Source organism: Martes martes (assembly GCF_963455335.1).
Source record: "Martes martes genome assembly, chromosome: 16".
Taxonomy (NCBI): Eukaryota; Metazoa; Chordata; class Mammalia; order Carnivora; family Mustelidae; genus Martes; species Martes martes.
In genome coordinates this window covers 59,019,997-59,039,157 of record NC_137904.1, presented here as the reverse complement: position 1 = coordinate 59,039,157, position 19,161 = coordinate 59,019,997, and the positions used below count along the sequence as shown (strand labels likewise).

The 19,161-nt window shown below is 62.7% G+C and overlaps 1 protein-coding gene across 1 annotated transcript; it reads left to right on the top strand.

The window, feature by feature from the left end:
• Window positions 1–514: 514 nt before the first annotated feature.
• Window positions 515–16,804, top strand: GRIN2C (glutamate ionotropic receptor NMDA type subunit 2C; the record flags this gene model as incomplete). The annotated part of the gene is made up of 13 exons (XM_080826834.1): window positions 515–577; window positions 5,386–5,799; window positions 7,887–8,485; window positions 8,816–8,930; window positions 9,871–10,082; window positions 10,240–10,405; window positions 10,746–10,899; window positions 12,216–12,341; window positions 12,609–12,838; window positions 13,208–13,368; window positions 13,899–14,086; window positions 15,034–15,266; window positions 15,704–16,804. 13 exons carry the CDS (start codon window positions 515–517, stop codon window positions 16,802–16,804), a joined length of 3,762 nt encoding a protein of 1,253 aa, XP_080682960.1.
• Window positions 16,805–19,161: the final 2,357 nt, after the last annotated feature.

Below are 19,161 nucleotides of genomic sequence, written 5' to 3'. Positions count from 1 at the left end.
CTTTAGAGACTGAGGGATCCTCGGAATTAACTGGCCCAAGGTCACACAGCTCGTGAGCTGTGGGCTCGAACCCAGGGCTCCAGCCAGGCTGCGGGTTTCCCCGAGGCAGCACTTGGCCCCGAGTGTCGGGTCTGGAGACACAGTCCTGGAGAAGGGAGATGGGACCCGGGCGTCCCGCGCGCGGGCGGGCGAGGAGGGGCCTGGAGCGGCGGGGAGCGGGTGGCGGGGCGGGCCGGGGCGGGGCGGAGGCGGCGGGCCCCGGTGGGGCGGGCCCGCGCGGGCGGCGGCGAGCGCTCCGCCACAGCCGGCAGGCGAGCCCTGGGAGCCGGAGGCGCGCCGTGCAGCCCAGCCCGAGACGAAGCCGGGCGCCGAGCGGACCCCGGGAGGGCGCGGGGGACGGGCCGGGCCAGCCCGCCAGGCCGCGCCACGGACCCGGGCCCCGCGTTGCCCGGGCTCCGGTGCCCGCCGAGCTAGGACGGAGCGCGCCAGCGGGCGGGGGCCGAGGCGCCGGGACATGCAGCGCGCGGGAGGCGGCCGGCGCGGGCTCTCGGCGCGGGCGCAGCGCCCCTTCCCCCCGGTGAGTGGCGGGTGGCGAGCGGGGGACGCCAACTTCGCCGCCAACTTGGGGCTGGGCTCGGGCGCCGCGCGGGCAAGGACGGCGGAGACAGACGCGGGACTCCCGGGGACAGTCTGGCTGGCGCGCGGAGCCTGAGGAGGGGGCGGCCGGGGACCCGGAACCCTCGGGGACCGGGCCTGGGGTTCGGACCCGGGCGGGCGGAGGGGAGGTGAGGCGGGGAGGCCGAGGTGACAGGCGCGCGGCGGACGCGAGGGAAGGACGCGGGGTGAGGCGCCCAAGACGTTCGTCTCCCGGGTCGCCGAGCCCTCCAGCTCCTCCTTCCCTGGGCGTCGCGGCGCCGCGGGGGAGGGGGCGGTGCGGGGACGCGAGAGTCTGGGCCGCCGGGCCCCGCAACTGTTGCTGCTGGAAGCCGCCGGGGCGGGGAGCTGGGTCGGGGGCCGGGGGCCGCCACTGCGCGAAGAGGGCTGGAGAGGGCCTGGGCAGAGAGGACGAAAGGGGGCTGTCGGCGGCTCCGGGAGCGCGGCGCCCCGCTTCCCGGAGGTCTGCGGGGCACCTTCCGCGCGCCTCTCCCTTGACACCCCCGCCCCTTCACACGCGGCGAGTCCCCTCGATCTTTCTCCGCCACCCCCACCCCCAGCTTTTCTTCCGCTCCTCTGCGCGGCAAAACGCTCCCTCCTCTGACCTCAGGGAATCAGCGCGGGCTTCACGGGGTGGTGGGGTCGGGCCGAGTACCGACCCAGCGCCCGGCGGACCCGGGCTCCGAGGGCGCAAAGGGAAGGCTGGACGAAGAGGACCATGGAGGAACCGTGAGCACCGGAGCGCTGGGCCCTGGCTGTCGCACCAGCGGGTGCTCAGGTCTCCCGGGGCTTCGACAAGGATCCCCGACGGCGGGAAAGGGAAAGCCCGAGCCTCCTGCTGCGGAAGGCGTTTGGTGCCCAGGCCTAGGAGGGCAGGGCCAGGGACTTGTGAAGGCAAGGCATCAGGCAGCCAGAAAATCCCCAAGGGTGTACCCCAGGACGCATAGGAAGGTCCTTCTGGGTGAGCGAAGCGGGGATCCCAGCCGGGTTTTTGACACTCTCACCACCCTGGTTCCCAGCCCTGCTCACCCGGCGGGACTTCTGGCTCGGTCCCCCAGCCCTCCCGTGGTGGTACCGCCCTGGCTCGGTCTCAGACCCCGGGGCCGCAGGGAAATCGAGGAAATCGAGGAAGGCTCATGTGCTCTATCTTGCCGCCCGTCTAGTTTCTGGCTGCGCCAGTCGGTTTCAAGTCTGTTCCTAAACTCCGAACTAAGTATTTGGGTAGGAGCGTGAAGGGGACCCGACAGACTGGAAACCAGATTTCTGGGTTCGCCCCAAGGTCTGGTACCCCGCCCACAGACCGGCCTGTCTGGCGAGCTCGTCCTCCACCCCCTACAACCTGCGCGGCTTGCGATGAGTGGTTTGGGGGGCCTAGGATCCGGCGACACCTGCGGGGAGGGGGTGGGGTGTAGAAGCGCGGCTGGGGGCGCGAACGTGGTGCCCAGTTTGGCCGCCAGGAGGCGTGGCACGGGTCCGGGAGCCCGGAGTCGCCGCCGCCGCCGCCACCGCCGCCGCCGCCGCCGCATCGCGAGTGTCCTTGAGCCGCGGGTGACGGTGGCTCTCGCCGCTCGCGCCCCGTCCTCCCGCGGGGGGAGCCTGATGCCACGTTCCCTATGAATTATTTATCGCCGGCCTAAAAATACCCCGAACTTCACAGCCCGAGTGTAAGAGATTCCTGCCAAGGGGAGGGGGCGGGGCGCCCCCCGGGGGGCTGGGGTGGAATCGGCGGGGAGGGGGTGAGTTAATCTTGGAGGGAGACTTTGGCGCCGGCGCCAGTGGGAGCGAGATGCAGTGGCGGTCTACTTCCCTGACGCTTGGGTTCGGATTTTCGCTTAGTAAAAGTCGAGGAGGGAAGGAAACCCGACGGCAGAGTAGAGGCCGCTTGCCAAAGGGCAGTGGGTACAACCGGCAGAGCAGCCCGGGTCCCTCTGCTCCCCTGAAGCAGCGCAGCTGGTGGGTGGGACCCCTTCCTGGGGCCAAAGCTCCTGGCCTGGGAGAGGGGGGAGCCACCAGTGTCTGGGGTGTGAGTGCGCATGTGCGCACATGGGGGGTGGGGAGCCTGCCTGGGAATGGGGGTGAGGGGCTGAGTGGCGGCAAGAAGAGCCCTAAGCCCGTGCAGGTGCTCAGTGAGCTCAAGGTGATGCCAGAGGTTTCAGAGGACTGACCGTTGCGACTGTCCCAGTGTTCATTAACTTAGTTAGTAAAAGGTGGGAGGCCGGGAGGGAGTGGGGACATAGCTGCCCATTACTGAAGTGGCATAGCCGGGTGCTTCCCCGCCCAGGAGAGGTGGGGAGGAGGGGTAGGAGGAAGGCCTAGAGCCCCACTCAGACCCTGTTATCTTCTTGCCAGAGTGTCCAGAGCCTGGAGGCACTGGGGCAGGTGACTGGTGGGACAGAGATTTAGGTTGGGCTCTGAAAATTCTGGAATTTTGTTGTGTAGTTGAGAGACAAGCTGCGGGAAGAGGACATTCCAGCCCGAGGGAACAACAGAGCAGAGACCTTGGGATGAGGACAGTGTGGGGTCTATGCAGGGGAGACAATGGGTTGGTGTCCCGGTGTGTATGGGGGGCCTTAAACATGGGATCAAGGTGTCTGGACTTCCTCTGCGGGCACCCGGGAGCAGCTGTGCTGTGTTGGGAGGGGTGGAGAGGCCAGGACAATGTTTCAGAGCAGGGGGGTGGGAGGGGAGTGAGGTGGATGGGAGGTGGACAGGTTGGGGGGCCAGGGCTGGGGGTATGACCTTCCTGCCTTGTGGGGGAGGCTAGATGTCATGTGGTGATAAGACTCTGGGCTCTGAATCTCTTAGAACCTGCCCTTTGCCATCTGAAGCTCAGAGAGCCTTGCCGGATGGGGCCCCTCCCTCCAAGGTATTGTGTGATCACTCCCGGTGAGAGGCTTCTCAAACCCGAAGCCCAGAGGACACCTTCCCATCAAGGGAGTCTCTGGAGTGGTGCCCCCTTGAAGCCGGGGGTGGGCATGGCTCCTACCTCTGGAGTCATGTTGTCTAAAAGAAGCAACATGAGAGCTGCAGGTGTCATTGTAAATTTTCCAGTGGCAACATTAGAAAAAGTAAAAAAAACACAGGTGAAATTAGTTCTAGCGGTATATTTTGTTTAACTCAGTGTATGTAAACTGTTACTCAACATGTCACCAATATAAAGAATATTCATGAAATGCTTTACATTCTTTTTTTCACACTCAGTCTTCCATATCCACCATGTATTTGACACTGACCTCGAACCTTAGTTCAGACAAGCCGCATTTCCGGTGCCCACAGTCACCTGTGACTGACAGCTGCTGTTCTGGACGGCACAGACGTGGAGCTCAGAGCTGGGAGGCAGAGATGGGGGAGACTTGGGGCTGTCCCCAGCGGCAGGGAACCTACCGGGACTGGGCTGTGGGCAGAGATGGGCACAGAAAGTTCTGGGAGAGGGAGGAGAAAGCACGGCAGCGCCCTTTGCAGGTGGAACTTGAGGTCCCTGATTGGTAGAAGCTGAGGTGTCCTGTGGCCTGGCATGGTTTAGGTTCCAGTCCCAGACTCACACAAGTCTCTGGACTCTGGAGTCTAGGTCGGTGTACTAGGAAACCGTACACGGTGGGGTGGGGACAGGGGGAGATTTCAAGGCCACCGAAGTGAGCATTCATACCCTCCCCTGCCAAAAATGCTGTCTTCTCAGCCCAGATTAAACCAGGTTCACCCTGGTCACCCTTTGGCTCTCTCCCGTTCAGAGGTTTCTCTGGGGATATGATGAAGATGGAAAAGGTGGCGTAGCTGTGGCCGGTGGCCAGCCGGGAGGGAGCGCTGCATCAGTGGGCAGCACTCACCGGCTTGGCTGTTGGTTCCAATCCAAAGCCATGATGTTTATTTAGCAGGGATACATGTCACGCCCTTGGGTTAGGTCAAAAGAATCTTGCACAGTGGCGATGGCCTGGGGAAGCCGCTCACGTGGGTTTCAGGGTTTCAGGAGACCCTGAGCCCCGACCAAGTCCGTGGTATCACACTCCTGTGGAATGGTTGCTCCTAGTTGAGGCCACAGGGGAAAGGTGGTCTGGTGCCCGGGAGGAGGGGTCTCTGTGTCCCTCAAGGCCAAACATAGCAGGGTCCTCCGGATGTTATAGGATGGAGAATATAGAGGTAGGGCAGGGAGCGTCACAGAAGCTGCCTTCCTTCCCCTGGATGTGGGGCTGTCGCCGCTAAGATGAGGGCGCTGACAGCAGTGGGCAGCCTCTTTGCCGCTGTGAGGTGCGTCCCGTGATTGTTGCAAGAAAACCTACTTAAGTGACGTCATCAGGATCACACAGCTAATAAGTGACAGAGCCGGGACTTGAACTCAGGTCTGACTCAAATCTACGGACTTGGACACTAGACTAACCTTTTCAGGGTAACTTCCCGGGGCAGAACCCAGACAAGGTCCGGCCAAAGGTCGGGCCTTCCCAGCCAAGCATGTTGTTCAGCAGCAGAAGGGAAGTAATGAGCACCAGTGGGGACTCAACATCCTGCCAGCCTCTGCCCCTCCAGGCTGTGCTGGGGACGCTCAGCTCACCTGTCTCTTCCTCTTTCTCTGTGTCTGGCTGTCCCTCCCTCTCTGCGATTCTTTGTGGAGGGAGATTTTTCCCCCTTTTCTTTCCCTCCGGGTGTGTGTCTCTGACTGTGGCCTCCACCTCCTGTCTGCTCATCTTCTCTTTGTGCTTCTGTCTCCCTCCCTGTACCTGTCCCGCTCTCTCTCTGCAGGACGCCGCAGTGGACATGGGTGGCGCTCTGGGGCCGGCCCTGCTGCTCACGTCACTCCTCGGGGCCTGGGCAGGGCTGGGCCCCGGGCAGGGTGAGCAAGCCGTGACAGTGGCCGTGGTGTTTGGCAGCTCGGGGCCACCACACGCCCAAGTTCGCACCCGCCTCACCTCCCAGAGCTTCACGGACCTGCCTCTGGAGATCCAGCCGCTCACCGTGGGCGTCAACAACACCAACCCCAGCAGCCTCCTCACCCAGATCTGTGGGCTCCTCGGGGCGGCGCGCGTCCACGGCGTTGTCTTTGAGGACAACGTGGGCACCGAGGCCGTGGCGCAGATCCTGGACTTCATCTCCTCCCAGACCCATGTGCCTATCCTCAGCATCAGTGGGGGCTCGGCTGTGGTCCTCACCCCCAAGGTGCCTGTCCAAATTCATGTCCTCTCACCCCTTGGGCCGGGAGCCAGGCTGGGGCTGCGGGAGTGGGGCTGAGGCTGGGCCGGGGAGAGACTTAGGTTCTGGGCGGCTGGGATGGGGCGGAACCAGCAGGGAGGTGGGGGCTGAGGGTGTGACATGGGTGAGCTGTGGGAATGCTGTTCCCATGTTCTAGAAGATAAACTTTCTGGGCTGCTTTCACATCGTGTCTGGATGAGGGGGTGTGGGTGGCAAGCTCATCTCTGGCTTTGGTGGGCAACCCTGGTCCACCTTCTCTCTGCTTCTCCGGCCTTCCTCGGTCAGGCTCCAGACCCAGCAGCAGAGGGGCAGGCTGGGCAGAGAAGCTGATGCACTTGACCGGCAGGGAGACCATCCAGTGGCAGGTCACCGTCCCAGGCATGGGGGAGGCGTGCCCTCACAGAGTTTGCATCCTGTGGGGAGAAAGTTCCAAACGCACATTTGTCTTCAGTCTCAGCTGACACCAGTGATGTAAAGGAAAAACATAGGATGCCGGGAGGGTCTAAGAGGGCCCCCATTTGGGTAGAGGGCTGGTCAGAGAAGGTTTCTTTAGAAATCATATTGAAGGTGTGGAGGATGAGAGAGAGTTGGCAAGCTGTGTGGGGGTGGGGGAAGGGGGGACAGTGTACCAGCCCGAGTCATCAGGTGGTGTGAAGGCAGCCAGGTGGAAGGAGCTGGAGTTCTTGAGAGAAGGCTGGAGAGGAAGGTGAGATCCTGAGCACATAGGAAGATATTTGGTTTTTACCCTAAGTAATGGGGTGAGGGGTGCAAGATGTTGTCGAGGGGAAAGACCGATCTGGTTTGCCTTTCTTTTATGATTATTTTTTATTATGGAGAAATTTGAGCCTACATAGGAGAGTATAATGACCTCAGGAACCACCCACCCTCTGCCAACCCTGCGCCATCCTTGCGTCCACCCACTTCCCCCTCTTCTGCGTCATTTTGAGGCAAAACCCTATTGTCCCATCCGGAAATACTTCTCTATATATCTCTGATAGATAAGAGCTTAAAAACGAAACCACTGTCCATGATCACATCTAAAAAACAAAATTCCTTAACACCATCAACTACCCAGGCAGTGTTCAAGTTTCCCCATTGTTTCATAAACATCTGAATGCTTATTCTGAAATGCGCCTGCTTGAGTCAAGAAACAAATCCGGTTTCCACTAGTGATTGGCTGATGTCGCTTCTGAGTCTCCATCTGTAGGATCCTCCTCCATCTCTCTTTTTCTTGCAATTTGTTTGTTGAAGGAACTGGGTTACTTGTCCTGTAGGGTTGTCCCGGATTCGCTTTTTAAAAAGACTGGGACAATCGCTTCTCGGCCTTTTGGCTAAGATCAAGTGTAAAAAGACTGGGACAGTTGTAGTGTGGTGAAATCCTGGGGGCCTGCAGGGGCAGCAGGGAGACCACAGTTGTGGAGCGGGGAGCGGATTGTGTTAGCCCAGGCTCCAGCCGGCAGTGCCCTCGGCATTTGTGATGGTGGAGATGGTGGAGAGGAGGAACTTTCTCATCCCCAGGGCTCCGTGGAGGATGCTGTTTCCCTAGCTACCTTTGGACCCGACAGTAACTCACAGCACGGTGGTTCTCTGCCTTAACGGTTTTAGAAAAATACAGACGCGCAGGGTCCGGTCTCTGAGGTTCTGATTCAGCCGGTCTGAGGCAGCGCTTCCCAAACTGGCGGGCTCAAGCATCGCCTGAGAAGCTTGTTAAAATACAGATTCTTGGGCTCCATCCCCAGATGCTGATCCCAGGTGTGCGATGCGCCTGAGAATTTGCATTTCCAACAAGCTCCGCGGGGGCAGCGGACGCTGCGGGTCTTCGGTCCAGCCTTGCTCGGGTGGGGGGGCCGCTCGAGTAGCTTTAAAAGCCCTTCAGGTGATTCTAACGGGCAGCAGGGGTTAGGAACCACGTCGGGGGCGGGAGGCCGGTGTTGCGGCACGGGGGCTCGCGGGACGAGCCGCGTCTCGGTCAGGGGACAGAGAGGGAACGGCAGTTGGGGCGGGGCGCACCGCCCCCGCCCCGACTCAGGCCCCGCCCCCCGCCCCGCCCCCAGGAGCCGGGCTCCGCCTTCCTGCAGCTGGGCGTGTCCCTGGAGCAGCAGCTGCAGGTGCTGTTCAAGGTGCTGGAGGAGTACGACTGGAGCGCGTTCGCCGTCATCACCAGCCTGCACCCGGGGCACGCGCTCTTCCTGGAGGGGGTGCGCGCCGTCGCCGACGCCAGCTACCTGAGCTGGCGGCTGCTGGACGTGCTCACGCTGGAGCTGGGCCCGGGCGGGCAGCGCGCGCACATCCAGCGCCTGCTGCGCCAGGTCGACGCCCCGGTGCTGGTGGCCTACTGCTCGCGCGAGGAGGCCGAGGTGCTCTTCGCCGAGGCGGCGCAGGCCGGTCTGGTGGGGCCCGGACACGTGTGGCTGGTGCCCAGCCTGGCGCTGGGCAGCACCGACGCGCCCCCCGCCGCCTTCCCCGTGGGCCTCATCAGCGTCGTCACCGAGAGCTGGCGCCTCAGCCTCCGCCAGAAGGTCCGCGACGGCGTGGCCATCCTGGCCCTGGGCGCCCACGGCTACCAGCGGCAGCATGGTGCCCTGCCCTCCCCGGCTGGGGACTGCCGTGGCCACCCCGGGCCTGTCAGCCCTGCCCGGGAGGCCTTCTACAGGTGGGCACCTGCCGAGGGCATGGGAGGGGGGCGCGGGCGCTTCAGGGGACCTGGGCTGCACTGAGCTTGGGTTCGCTGGCCACACCTCCTACTAGCTGTGTGCCGGGGGCCAAGTTACCTCACCTCTCTGAGCTTAGTTTCCACAACTGAAAAAAAAAGCCAGGTGTGAAGATGTGTCGGGGATCGGGGAGGGGGTGTATAAATACAGGAATAAGGTTACAGTCAGTGAGACCTGGTGGTGGTGATAGGGGTGAGGTAGAAGGTGGGGGAGGGGGCCTCTGGTCCTAGGCAGGGCTGCAGGGACACCCTGGTTTCTCTCCCCCACCTCAGGCACCTACTGAATGTCACCTGGGAGGGCCGAGACTTCTCCTTCAGCCCGGGTGGGTACCTGGTCCAGCCCACCATGGTTGTGATCGCCCTCAACCGCCACCGCCTCTGGGAGATGGTGAGAAGGGGGTGAGCCTGGGGTTCCTTGGTATCCTCTCACTTTGTCCCCAGCCCCTCTTGTCCCACAGCTGAGCAGAGGGTCCCTTCTGTCCTTCATCCAGCCCCTCATCCTTCAGGCTGAGGCATCTGCACTGCACCAGGGTGGGTGAGGACCCTCGGCTCAGGGCTCCCACGGACCCTCACCTTCCTCCACCATAGAACCTGTCAAGGGCTCAGCACCTAGTCCTGCCCCTGGGGGACTCACCCACAGCTGTGCTGGCCAGACGGACACGTAAACAAATAGAATTCGGGGAGATCAGTGCTTGAGGAGAGATATGTGCAAAGCATTATGAAGGTACAGAGAAGGGCCAAAAATCAGTTCTACTTTCCAAGGAGAGAACTGGGGAAGGATTCAAAGAATTTGGGACATTTGGGCTGTGCCCTGGAGGGTTGAGTGACAGCCCATCAGGAAGGGATACTAGCCTGGTGTATGTAGACAGAGGGGCAGAAGGGTTTGAGGCATTTTTAAGTGACGTGTTTGGGGTGCGGCGGCTGAGGAGGAAGAGTGAGGTGAAGGGTAAGGTGGACATGAGCGGGGAAGGCCTTGAGTACTGGGTGAAGGACTTGATACTGAGGTCAGGGTTGGGGGAGTGGGGAGCGGGGTGAGACAGGCTCGGGTCTGGGCTCCAGGATGATGCTGCAGGCCAGCAGCGGTTTGGAGGCTAGATCGGAAAAGCTCAGGGACCAGAGGCTGGGAGGGGGCTGCAGGGAGCCCTCCCTTCTGGTCCATGCCCAGCCCCTTGACCCAACTCGCCTGCTCCCCCAGTGCTCCTGCCCCGGATGTCCCTAGGTTAGGGAGGGGGATTCTTGGCCTTGGCAGGTCCTATCAGAGGCCCCACCTACAGGGTGGGGGGGATTTGGGCTGGAGGTCCCTGATTGAAGCTGGTCACCCTTTGCAGGTGGGGCGCTGGGACCACGGCGTCCTCCACATGAAGTACCCGGTGTGGCCTCGCTATAGCGCGTCTCTCCAGCCTGTTGTGGACAGCCGGCACGTGACGGTGGCCACGCTGGAAGAGCGGCCCTTTGTCATTGTGGAGAGCCCTGACCCCGGCACGGGCGGCTGTGTGCCCAACACCGTGCCTTGCCGCAGGCAGAACAACCACACCTTCAGGTCCGCGCGACCGTGCGGGAAGGCCCCGCGTGAGCTGTGTGCTGCTGCGCGACGGCAGCCGTGTGTGGTTTGCGCTCGGGTGAGGGGGGTTGGGGGGCCCATCTGCCAAACCGGGAGGAGCTGCCGGCTCTGACTTCTGGTGGTCTCTTGGTGGCAGCAGCGGTGACACAGCCCCCTACACCAAGCTTTGCTGTAAGGGCTTCTGCATTGACATCCTCAAGAAGCTGGCCAAGGTGGTCAAGTTCTCCTATGACCTGTACCTGGTGACCAATGGCAAGCATGGCAAGAGGGTTCGGGGCGTGTGGAACGGCATGATCGGGGAGGTAGGCCCGCCCCGAGGTCTACCTGAGCTCACCCCCCCTGCTGGCTCGCCACCCCAGGCCCCACATGTTGCTCAGCCACCGCCTTGTTCCTGAGCTGGGGGTCAGTCAGGGCGGGGCCTGGGCCCAGCTCCCGAGGCTCTCCCAGCTCGCAGGGAAGATGGGGTGTCACCAGTAATGTTCCCTGGGCTGGCCAGTACTTCTAGCGGAGCTCTGAGGACCCCAGATGGGAACAGCCGACTCAACCCTGGGGTTGCTGGAAGGGTGGCTGGGGGAGGCTGGGGAGGGTGCTCCAGCTGGTGAGTCACGTCCTTCAACCCGGGTCTGGCCCCCGTGGCCCCAGGTGTACTACAAGCGGGCAGACATGGCCATCGGCTCCCTTACCATCAACGAGGAGCGCTCTGAGATCGTGGACTTCTCTGTGCCCTTCGTGGAGACAGGCATCAGCGTGATGGTGGCCCGCAGCAACGGCACCGTCTCCCCGTCGGCCTTCCTGGGTGCGGCGCGGGGTGGGCAGGGAGGGCTCCGGGCTCTGAGGGGGATGCTTGGGAACAGGGAGATTGGGGCGGGCCTCAGAGGGTCAGCGCGGAGGTGGGTGCCTGAGGCTGCAGGAGCATAGGGCGGAGAGGGAAGAGGTGAAGCCCGTGTTCCGTTTTGAGCCCGAGTGTCGGGTGAGGAGAGTAGAGTGGCCATTGTGAGGGGCAGGAAAGCTGGGAAGGCAGGCCGACTTCGCGAGGCGCCTCCTGGGCTAGGACACACCGGGGAGAAGCTCCATGGGGAGCGGGGGGAGCCGACCCAGAGAGTGGGAAGTGGTGCTAGTTTGTGGCTTAATGGGAATTCAGTGCTTGCGCCAAGCCTCACACGAGCTGCTGAGGATGCGGCCATGGTCCCCGCTCACCAAGGGCCCTGTCAGAGGTCAGTGGGACTTGCAGTGTGAGGTTTGCAGAGAGCCGCGAGGACAGGCGAGCCAGGAGCAGAGGAGAGAATCCCTTTCCTGCTGCATGGCTTTGAGCAAGTCACCGAAGCTCTCTGAGCAGGGTTCCTCAGCCGCCCGCAGAGGACAACAGACCCCACCCCGCAGGACGGGCGCTGCGTCAGGGCACCTGCTTACGGCAGTGACGCCTCCTTGCCCAGGGAGACTGAACCCGTTGAGCAGACGTGTCGGAGCAGCTCAGTTGGGCTCCCCAGCTCCTGGGGCTCCTGGGGCTCCCGGGCCCTGTCAGTAGGATCGAGAGTGAGATTTGATCTCAAAGACCCTGATTCCAGGCAGAACCAGCAGCTCGTCCACGCTGGGCCAGGCAGGGCACGTCCAGACCAGGAGTGTGGCTAGCCGTGCTGGCAGGCGAGGGCAGAGAGGGAATGAGAAAATGCCTTGGGCAAGCAGCCCGTGGCTGGGCTCCACTCCGTGGCATCTGGCCAGGTGGGGAGGCCGAGGGGGAGGAGGGTGGGGGATGGAGCAGGTTACAGGCCTTGCAGGCTGGGGAATGGGAAGGGAGGGGAGCGCACATGGGGCGTAAAGTCTCCTTCTGTGAAAGGAAGTTGAGGATGGGAGTGGGATGCAGGGAGGTTTCCTGGGGTGATGGGATCCTGTCCCAGGGCAGAGAGGAGTGGAAACAGACTGCAGGAGAGCCTGACCTCCCTCTGTGAGGGCGTTCTCTCCTGGGCTCTGCTGCTCAGAGAGTCAGAGACCCCTTGGCTCGGTCCTCGGGGCTGATGGCCCCACTCTGATGGGCACCTGCCTGCACCCGGTGCTCTGGGCTGTGGGTGGGAGGGATGGTAGCGAGGCCTCTGAGCTGCCTCCCTCTGTTCCCAGAGCCCTACAGCCCTTCCGTGTGGGTGATGATGTTCGTCATGTGTCTCACTGTGGTGGCCATCACGGTCTTCATGTTTGAGTACTTCAGCCCCGTCAGCTACAACCAGAACCTCACCAGTGGCAAGAGTAAGCTCTCAGCTGGACCTGGGAGGGGAGACCATGGGGTTGGGATGGAGGGGCGGGGCTCAGGGCCGCAGGGGCCCCCTGTAGAGAAGGCTGGATCTTGGGGGGGGGGTGTCTCTGGCTTGTGGCCAACCAGCGGGGGCCAATCAGATACATGAAAGAGAAACAAGGTGGGCTGGGTCGCCCGGGAGTGGGGATGGCTGGGGATGGGGCCCCACCCAGGACAGAGTGAAGACCTGAGTCCCTCTGTGCTCACCCTCTCGCCCCCAGAGTCTGGGGGCCCGTCCTTCACCATCGGCAAGTCTGTGTGGCTGCTGTGGGCACTGGTCTTCAACAACTCGGTGCCCATCGAGAACCCCCGAGGCACCACCAGCAAGATCATGGTCCTAGTCTGGGCCTTCTTCGCCGTCATCTTCCTCGCCAGCTACACGGCCAACCTTGCTGCCTTCATGATCCAGGAGCAATACATTGACACTGTGTCCGGCCTCAGTGATAAGAAGGTCCTGGGGCCACCACTAGCAGAGGGCAGGGGCTGCCAGGAAAGGGGGGCGTCTGGGACCCAGGAGGGGAGCCTGAAATGGAGCAGGGAGCAGGAAGGAGCTGGGAGCCTGGTGAGGAGAGGCTGGGCATGGGGTGTGTGGGGGGAGGGCTCAGGTCCACTGAGTAACTTTGAGTAAGTCTCTTCTTGACCTGGCCTCGGTGTCACCCTGTGTAAAACACAGGGGTGGCCTGGACAGTCTCTTGGGCTCTTGTGCCCTCACTAAGCAAGTGCAGACCCCAGGGCTGGGCCTAGGGGACGGGGTCGGGGAGGGTTGATGCCTGCAAGGCTGGACAGAGGGGGATGAATGGCGCCTGCCCTCTGCCCACAGTTTCAGCGGCCTCAAGATCAGTACCCACCCTTCCGCTTTGGCACGGTGCCCAATGGCAGCACGGAGCGGAACATCCGCAGCAACTACCGAGACATGCACACCCACATGGTCAAGTTCAACCAGCGGTCGGTGGAAGATGCCCTCACCAGCCTCAAGATGGGGTGGGTCCTCCGCTCTGCACCCACCCTCTGACTTCCCTACCCACAGGTCTCCCTGACGGCCAGCCTCAGCTCTGGTCCTTTCTGAGAGACGCAAGGTGGGGACATTGAGGCTGGGGTGTCCTGAAGGATTCCTGGGGAAGGGGGTAAGGAGGTCTTGGGACAGAGTAAACTTTCAAGCAAAACTGGATGCCCACCATGTGGCCGAGAGATGCAGCTGAGGTCTTGACCAGGGTTCAGCTTGGCCTGAGGTGGTGGTTGTGACCTTCTTACGGTCCTAGGGCCATGGAGGGGCTGGGTAGAGAGGGCCTGTCCTCTGGGGGTAGAGTTCCCTGGTCTCTCTGAGAAGAGCATAGGTGGGGTCCCTGAGCTACGGAGAGGGCTCTTTTCTGTATCCAGGACCCAGGAGAACCAGAGAAGGCTCTGCCCACCCATCCCTCCTCGTCAGTGCCCAGCAGGCTCCTATGGCCCAGCTCCTTGTCAGGCCCCAGGTTTGGTGTCCCCACCTCATATGACCCCTGGCCTGTCCCCAGGAAGCTGGACGCCTTCATCTATGATGCTGCTGTCCTCAACTACATGGCAGGCAAGGACGAGGGCTGCAAGCTGGTCACCATTGGCTCTGGCAAGGTCTTTGCTACCACTGGCTACGGCATCGCCATGCAGAAGGACTCCCACTGGAAACGGGCCATAGACTTGGCGCTCCTGCAGTTCTTGGGGGATGGTGGGTGCTGCTGCTGGGGGCCTGGGGCCCAGGGTGGGCCATGGCAGCTGAGGTGGGGACAGCTGCCTGATGGCTGGTCAGCATCTCCATTACCGCTCTCTGAGTCCCAGGGCCTGTGGGCAGGAAGAGGTCTGGGGGAGTGAGAGCTGGGCCTGTGGGTGGGGGTATCTGGAGGGACTGCCTGAAGACCTGGGGAAGGGGTGGGCTTGCCAGGAAGGAGTGGGCGATAGGACTCCACGAGAGTCTCGGAAGGGCAGGAAGACAGGAGGAAGCTCAGGCCACACGCTGGGGCTGTGGGAGGAGGCTCAGATCCTTTCTTTTTTCTCTAGACCCCTCTCAACCATTTCCATCTTGAGATCACCTAGGGTAGTGCCAGGGGCCTGCCCAGTCCCAGAGCCGGGGGCCCAGGCTTGCCTTGGTACCAGCGGCTCACACGTGTAAGCAGTCCACTTAACCTGTGGACCTGTTCAGTCCACTGTTCAGTCCAGCTGAAGCTGCCCCCAAACCCAGAGGCTTCAGTGCCATAAGATAAAACTGTGATTTTCCATCAGTATCACAGAATGAGAACTATAGGAATGAAGGTGTTGTGGTGTCCTCAGGGGCCTAGGTCTTCTGTCTCTGTGCGCCCAGCTCTGTGCCTGGCATGGAGATACCCAATAAGTTTCACCCAGAAGTGAATGATAACATCGACCCAGTCAGCAAACTCTTCTTGGGCCTGTGGCAGGGCGGGGGGTGGGTGGGGTGGGCACGGCAAAGGCAGATCTCACCCACCACAGTCCCCCACTCTGCTTTCCTTTCTTCCTGCTCATTGACAACCCCTGCCACCCCCTTCTGCCCCCGCTGGGCTAGATCCCTGGTTCGTCCTGCAAGGGGATGGCACCCTGGTGAGCACCGGGAGGGTTTTTCCTGAGCCGGGCGTGTCCCCCCGCCGTTCCCACCCTTGCCAGGGGAGACCCAGAAGCTGGAGACAGTGTGGCTCTCAGGGATCTGCCAGAACGAGAAGAACGAGGTGATGAGCAGTAAGCTGGACATCGACAACATGGCTGGCGTCTTCTACATGCTGCTGGTGGCCATGGGGCTGGCCCTGCTGGTCTTTGCCTGGGAACACCTGGTCTACTGGAAACTGCGCCACTCAGTGCCCAGCACGCCTCGGCTGGACTTCCTGCTGGCCTTCAGCAGGGTGGGTGGCGCCACCCCGCCCCAGGCAGGCCCCTGCTTTAGGGGCACCAACCCAGTCAAGGCAGAGCTGGCCACAGCCCCACTTACCCATGTAAAAACTGAGGGCCGGCCAGCATCACACAGAGGATGAGAAGCAGAACCGCTCTGCCGCAGGCGGGGCGAGATCTCGGAGCCCGGCTGACCGGTCCGAACCCTCACTGTTATCGACAAGCTGTGTGCCTTTAGGAGGAGAGCCTCTTGGAGCCTCAGGCTGCTCCCGGGCAATTGCGCTCACAGTGGCCTAGTGCCGGGTGCATAGGAGGCGCTTAACAAATGTTAGTTGCTTCCTAGGACTTGGGGACGACGGGGCTGGTGCTTGGACCGGGCGGTGGGCAGTCCCTGACCAAGCTGACCGGGAGGTGGGCCGGCGCTCATGGCTGTCTCCTCCCCGCTACCCAGGGCATCTACAGCTGCTTCAGCGGGGTGCAGAGTCTGGCCAGCCCCGCGCGGCCCCCCAGCCCGGACCTGACCGCCGGCTCGGCCCAGGCCAGCGTACTCAAGATGCTGCAGGCGGCACGCGACATGGTGACCACCGCGGGCGTGAGCAGCTCCCTGGACCGCGCCGCGCGCACCATTGAGAGTTGGGGCAGCGGCCGCCGCGCGCCCCCGCCGCCCGCCTGCCCCGGCCCGCGGCCGCCCACCCCCGGCCCGTCCCCCGAGCCCAGCCCCACGGGCTGGGGACCGGCAGGCGGGGGCCGCGCCGCGCCGGGGCGCAGAGCCCCGCAGCCCCCGGGCCGCCCCCCGACTCCCAGGCCGTCGCTGTCCGACGTCTCCCGGGTGTCGGGCTGGGCCGCTCGGGAGGCGCGGCTGCAGTTGCCGGCCGGGCGCGGCGCGCGGCTCCTGTCGGGCTCCGAGCGCCGCGCGCTCCCAGTGCGCCCCCTGTCGCCGGAGCGCTGCCACTACAGCTCCTTCCCTCGAGCCGACCGGTCCGGGCGCCCCTTCCTCCCGCTCTTCCCGGAGCCCCCGGAGCCAGAGGACCTGCCGCTACTCGGGCCGGAGCAGCTGGCTCGGCGGGAGGCCCTGCTGCGCGCGGCCTGGGCCCGGGGCCCACGCCCGCGCCACGCTTCCCTGCCCAGCTCGGTGGCCGAGGCCTTCGCCTGGCCCAGGTCTCTGCCCGCGGGGTGCGGCCGCCCCGCCTGCGCGCACTTGGCGCAGGCGCCGGCGATGCGGCTGCCGTCCTACCGGGAGGCCTGCCAGGAGGGCGTGTGGGCGAGGGTCCCCGCCTGGCCGCACAGACAGCACGCCTGCCTGCACGCCCACGCCCACCTGCCGCTTTGCTGGGGGGCCGTGTGCCCCCCTCTGCCCCCCTGTGCCAGCCACAGCCCCTGGCTCACTGGGGCCTGGGGGCCTCCGGGGCACAGGGGCAGGACCCTGGGGCTGAGCACAGGCTACAGGGACAGTGCCGGGCTGGAAGAGGTCAGCAGGGTGGCCTGTGGGACACATGGCTTCCCCGGACCTTGTACCTGGAGGCGGATCTCCAGCTTAGAGTCAGAAGTGTGAGGGGTCCACGACGGTGGTTCCTGGTCAGCTGGATTGTCTGCCTGGCGCTGTCAGGGTTAACGGGGCAGGTGACGTGGACTTTTCTGGCTTCTGCCTTGAAATCCTGGCTGTGGGCTCCCAGCGACAGATGTCTTCCACCGTCAGTTCGGTGACCTCAGCAGTCTCAGGTCCTGGCGTGGGCTGGGTGGACTCTTGCTGTCCTCTCATGCAAAGCCCTTCCCACCTGTCCTGGAGTCACCAGGAGCAGGGGGCTCTCCCTGACCCGCCCTTAGCTGGTCTTAGTCATGACTGCTGGGGGCCTGGTGTGGGGGAGCATGGAGACTGGAACCCCAGGGTTGGGGCTGTCCCACTCCTTGCTCTCCCTGTCCGGAGTATCTTCTCAGAGCATCTGGGGCATTAAACAAATCTTTTACAACCCACTTGTCCTGGCTGCCTCATTCGGCCTCCCTGGAGGGGGCGCGCCACAGCCTGCAGGCAATAGGAGCACGGGGGTGGGGGGGGGTCCCAGGCAGGGTGTCTGCCTAGAAAAGGTGAGCAGCTCCCTCTGGGGGAGTATCTGGGAGATGAGGCCGAGGGCGGGCTCCGGGGAAGCAGAAGCCACTTGGTATTCAGTGCCAGCTCCGACCCGCCCTGGAGCTGGATGTGACAAATGTGCTCAGCATGGGGGCTTCGGTGGTGACGGATGCAGTTCATCCTTCAATCTCCTTGAAGAGAGGCTCATGCCAGGGGCTGTGGGTGTCCTGCCTTGCCAGGGGTCCACCTGGGAGCCTGACGGCTAGCGGTGGGAACAGGAGATCTGCTGTGGGGAGCCTCCTGGGCTCTCCTGGGCCCCGACTGGCCTGCCGGCCCTGCAAGTCTAGCACAGGCAGCTTCTGCGATGAGACATGGCTCAGCCCTGCTGGTGCCGGGGCTCCTCGTCGGGGGTCAGAGCGCCAGGTCAGAGATTCTGCCCGATGTCTCAGTCCTTCATCCTCCCTCAGGGCTCCCCACCCTGCTCCCTGCCCCCACCTCCTTGCTCTGTCCCATGTCATCATTTCGGGACCATGTAGAAGGATGGCTCTTGCTTACAATTTTCAATGCTTTCCCACCTCTCGTGTCGTTTATCTCCCACGACTCTGTGCTGCAAACGAGCCCTCATTCTCCCACTCATTCCACAAACACGGTGCGACTGGTGCCGTCAGACCTCGGCTAGTGTGAACATGGAAAGCCTGAGGCCTTGCTGTCCTTGACAAGTAGGGGGAGGCAGGGCAGAAACTACCTCCATGTAACAGGGAGGGGGCCAGGGAGGGCAGTGCTCGAGGCCAACACCACGAGCAGCCACTGCCCCTGCCCCGTGCCCTTTCCCACACAGCTCTTGTGGTTCCCGGGCTCCGAGTAGTCCATGACTGCAGGTGAGGCCACGAAAACTGGTTTTTTTGTTTGGTTTTAGGCACGAGAACAGCTGAAATGGTGGAGTGGGAGAAACGTTTTTTTAAGATTTATTTATTTATGAGAGAGAGAAACCTTAAGCAAATTCTGCAGAGTGTGGAGCCTGACTCGGGGCTTGATCTCATGACTCTGAGATTATGACCTGAGCCTAAACTAAGAGTCAGACCCTTAACTGACAGCGCCACCCAGGCGGCGCCCCTGGAGTGGGGGAAGTTTCTAACATTGCTCCTTTCCCGACTGGACAGCCGGACTCTGCCATGGATGGGTGGCCCCCGTCCATTACAGGCAATGTCATGTCCTCTGCCCTGTGGATTTTCACCCATCCAGGTCTCAGCCACAGGTGGTAAATGTGGGTCTAGGTGAGTGCTCGAGGCCAGTGCCCTGGGAGTTGACCTTGACTATAGCGGCGGGTGGTGAGACAGTTAACTGTTGGCTACCAGCCCCTAGACCCGACGGACCCCTCCTGCTTCCTGACTCTGAGCACAGCTCTGGGAGGAAGGCTGCAGCCGGTAAGCTGGGAGGAGTCTTGAGGTCCAGGCTGCTCTCCGCTCACTGCCCAAGATCATTAATAACCAAGAACTGGAAAGATAATTAAAAGCCAAATGTGAAGCTGAGCCTGCTGCTGACTGGCTCCAAGGAGGGGCCAATCTTGCTCCCGGAGCCAGGCTCTTGGCTGCTTCGTTCCTGCTCTAGGAATGTGTTCTGGGGAAAAGCGAGCCCCATGGGAAGTGGAGGCAGGGAGGACGCCTCCCCCAGGTTCAGAGCCTGCTTGGTCTGGCTCCCCAGCCTCCTGCTCAGAGCCGTGGTGCTCCCTGCACCTCTGCGGGAGGACCAAGGAGGGGCCCTGCACCATGGAGGGGGGCAGAAAGCCTGCCAGGGGGAGAGGAGGGAGCCGTGTCGCAAGGCCACGGACGACCAATCATCATAAA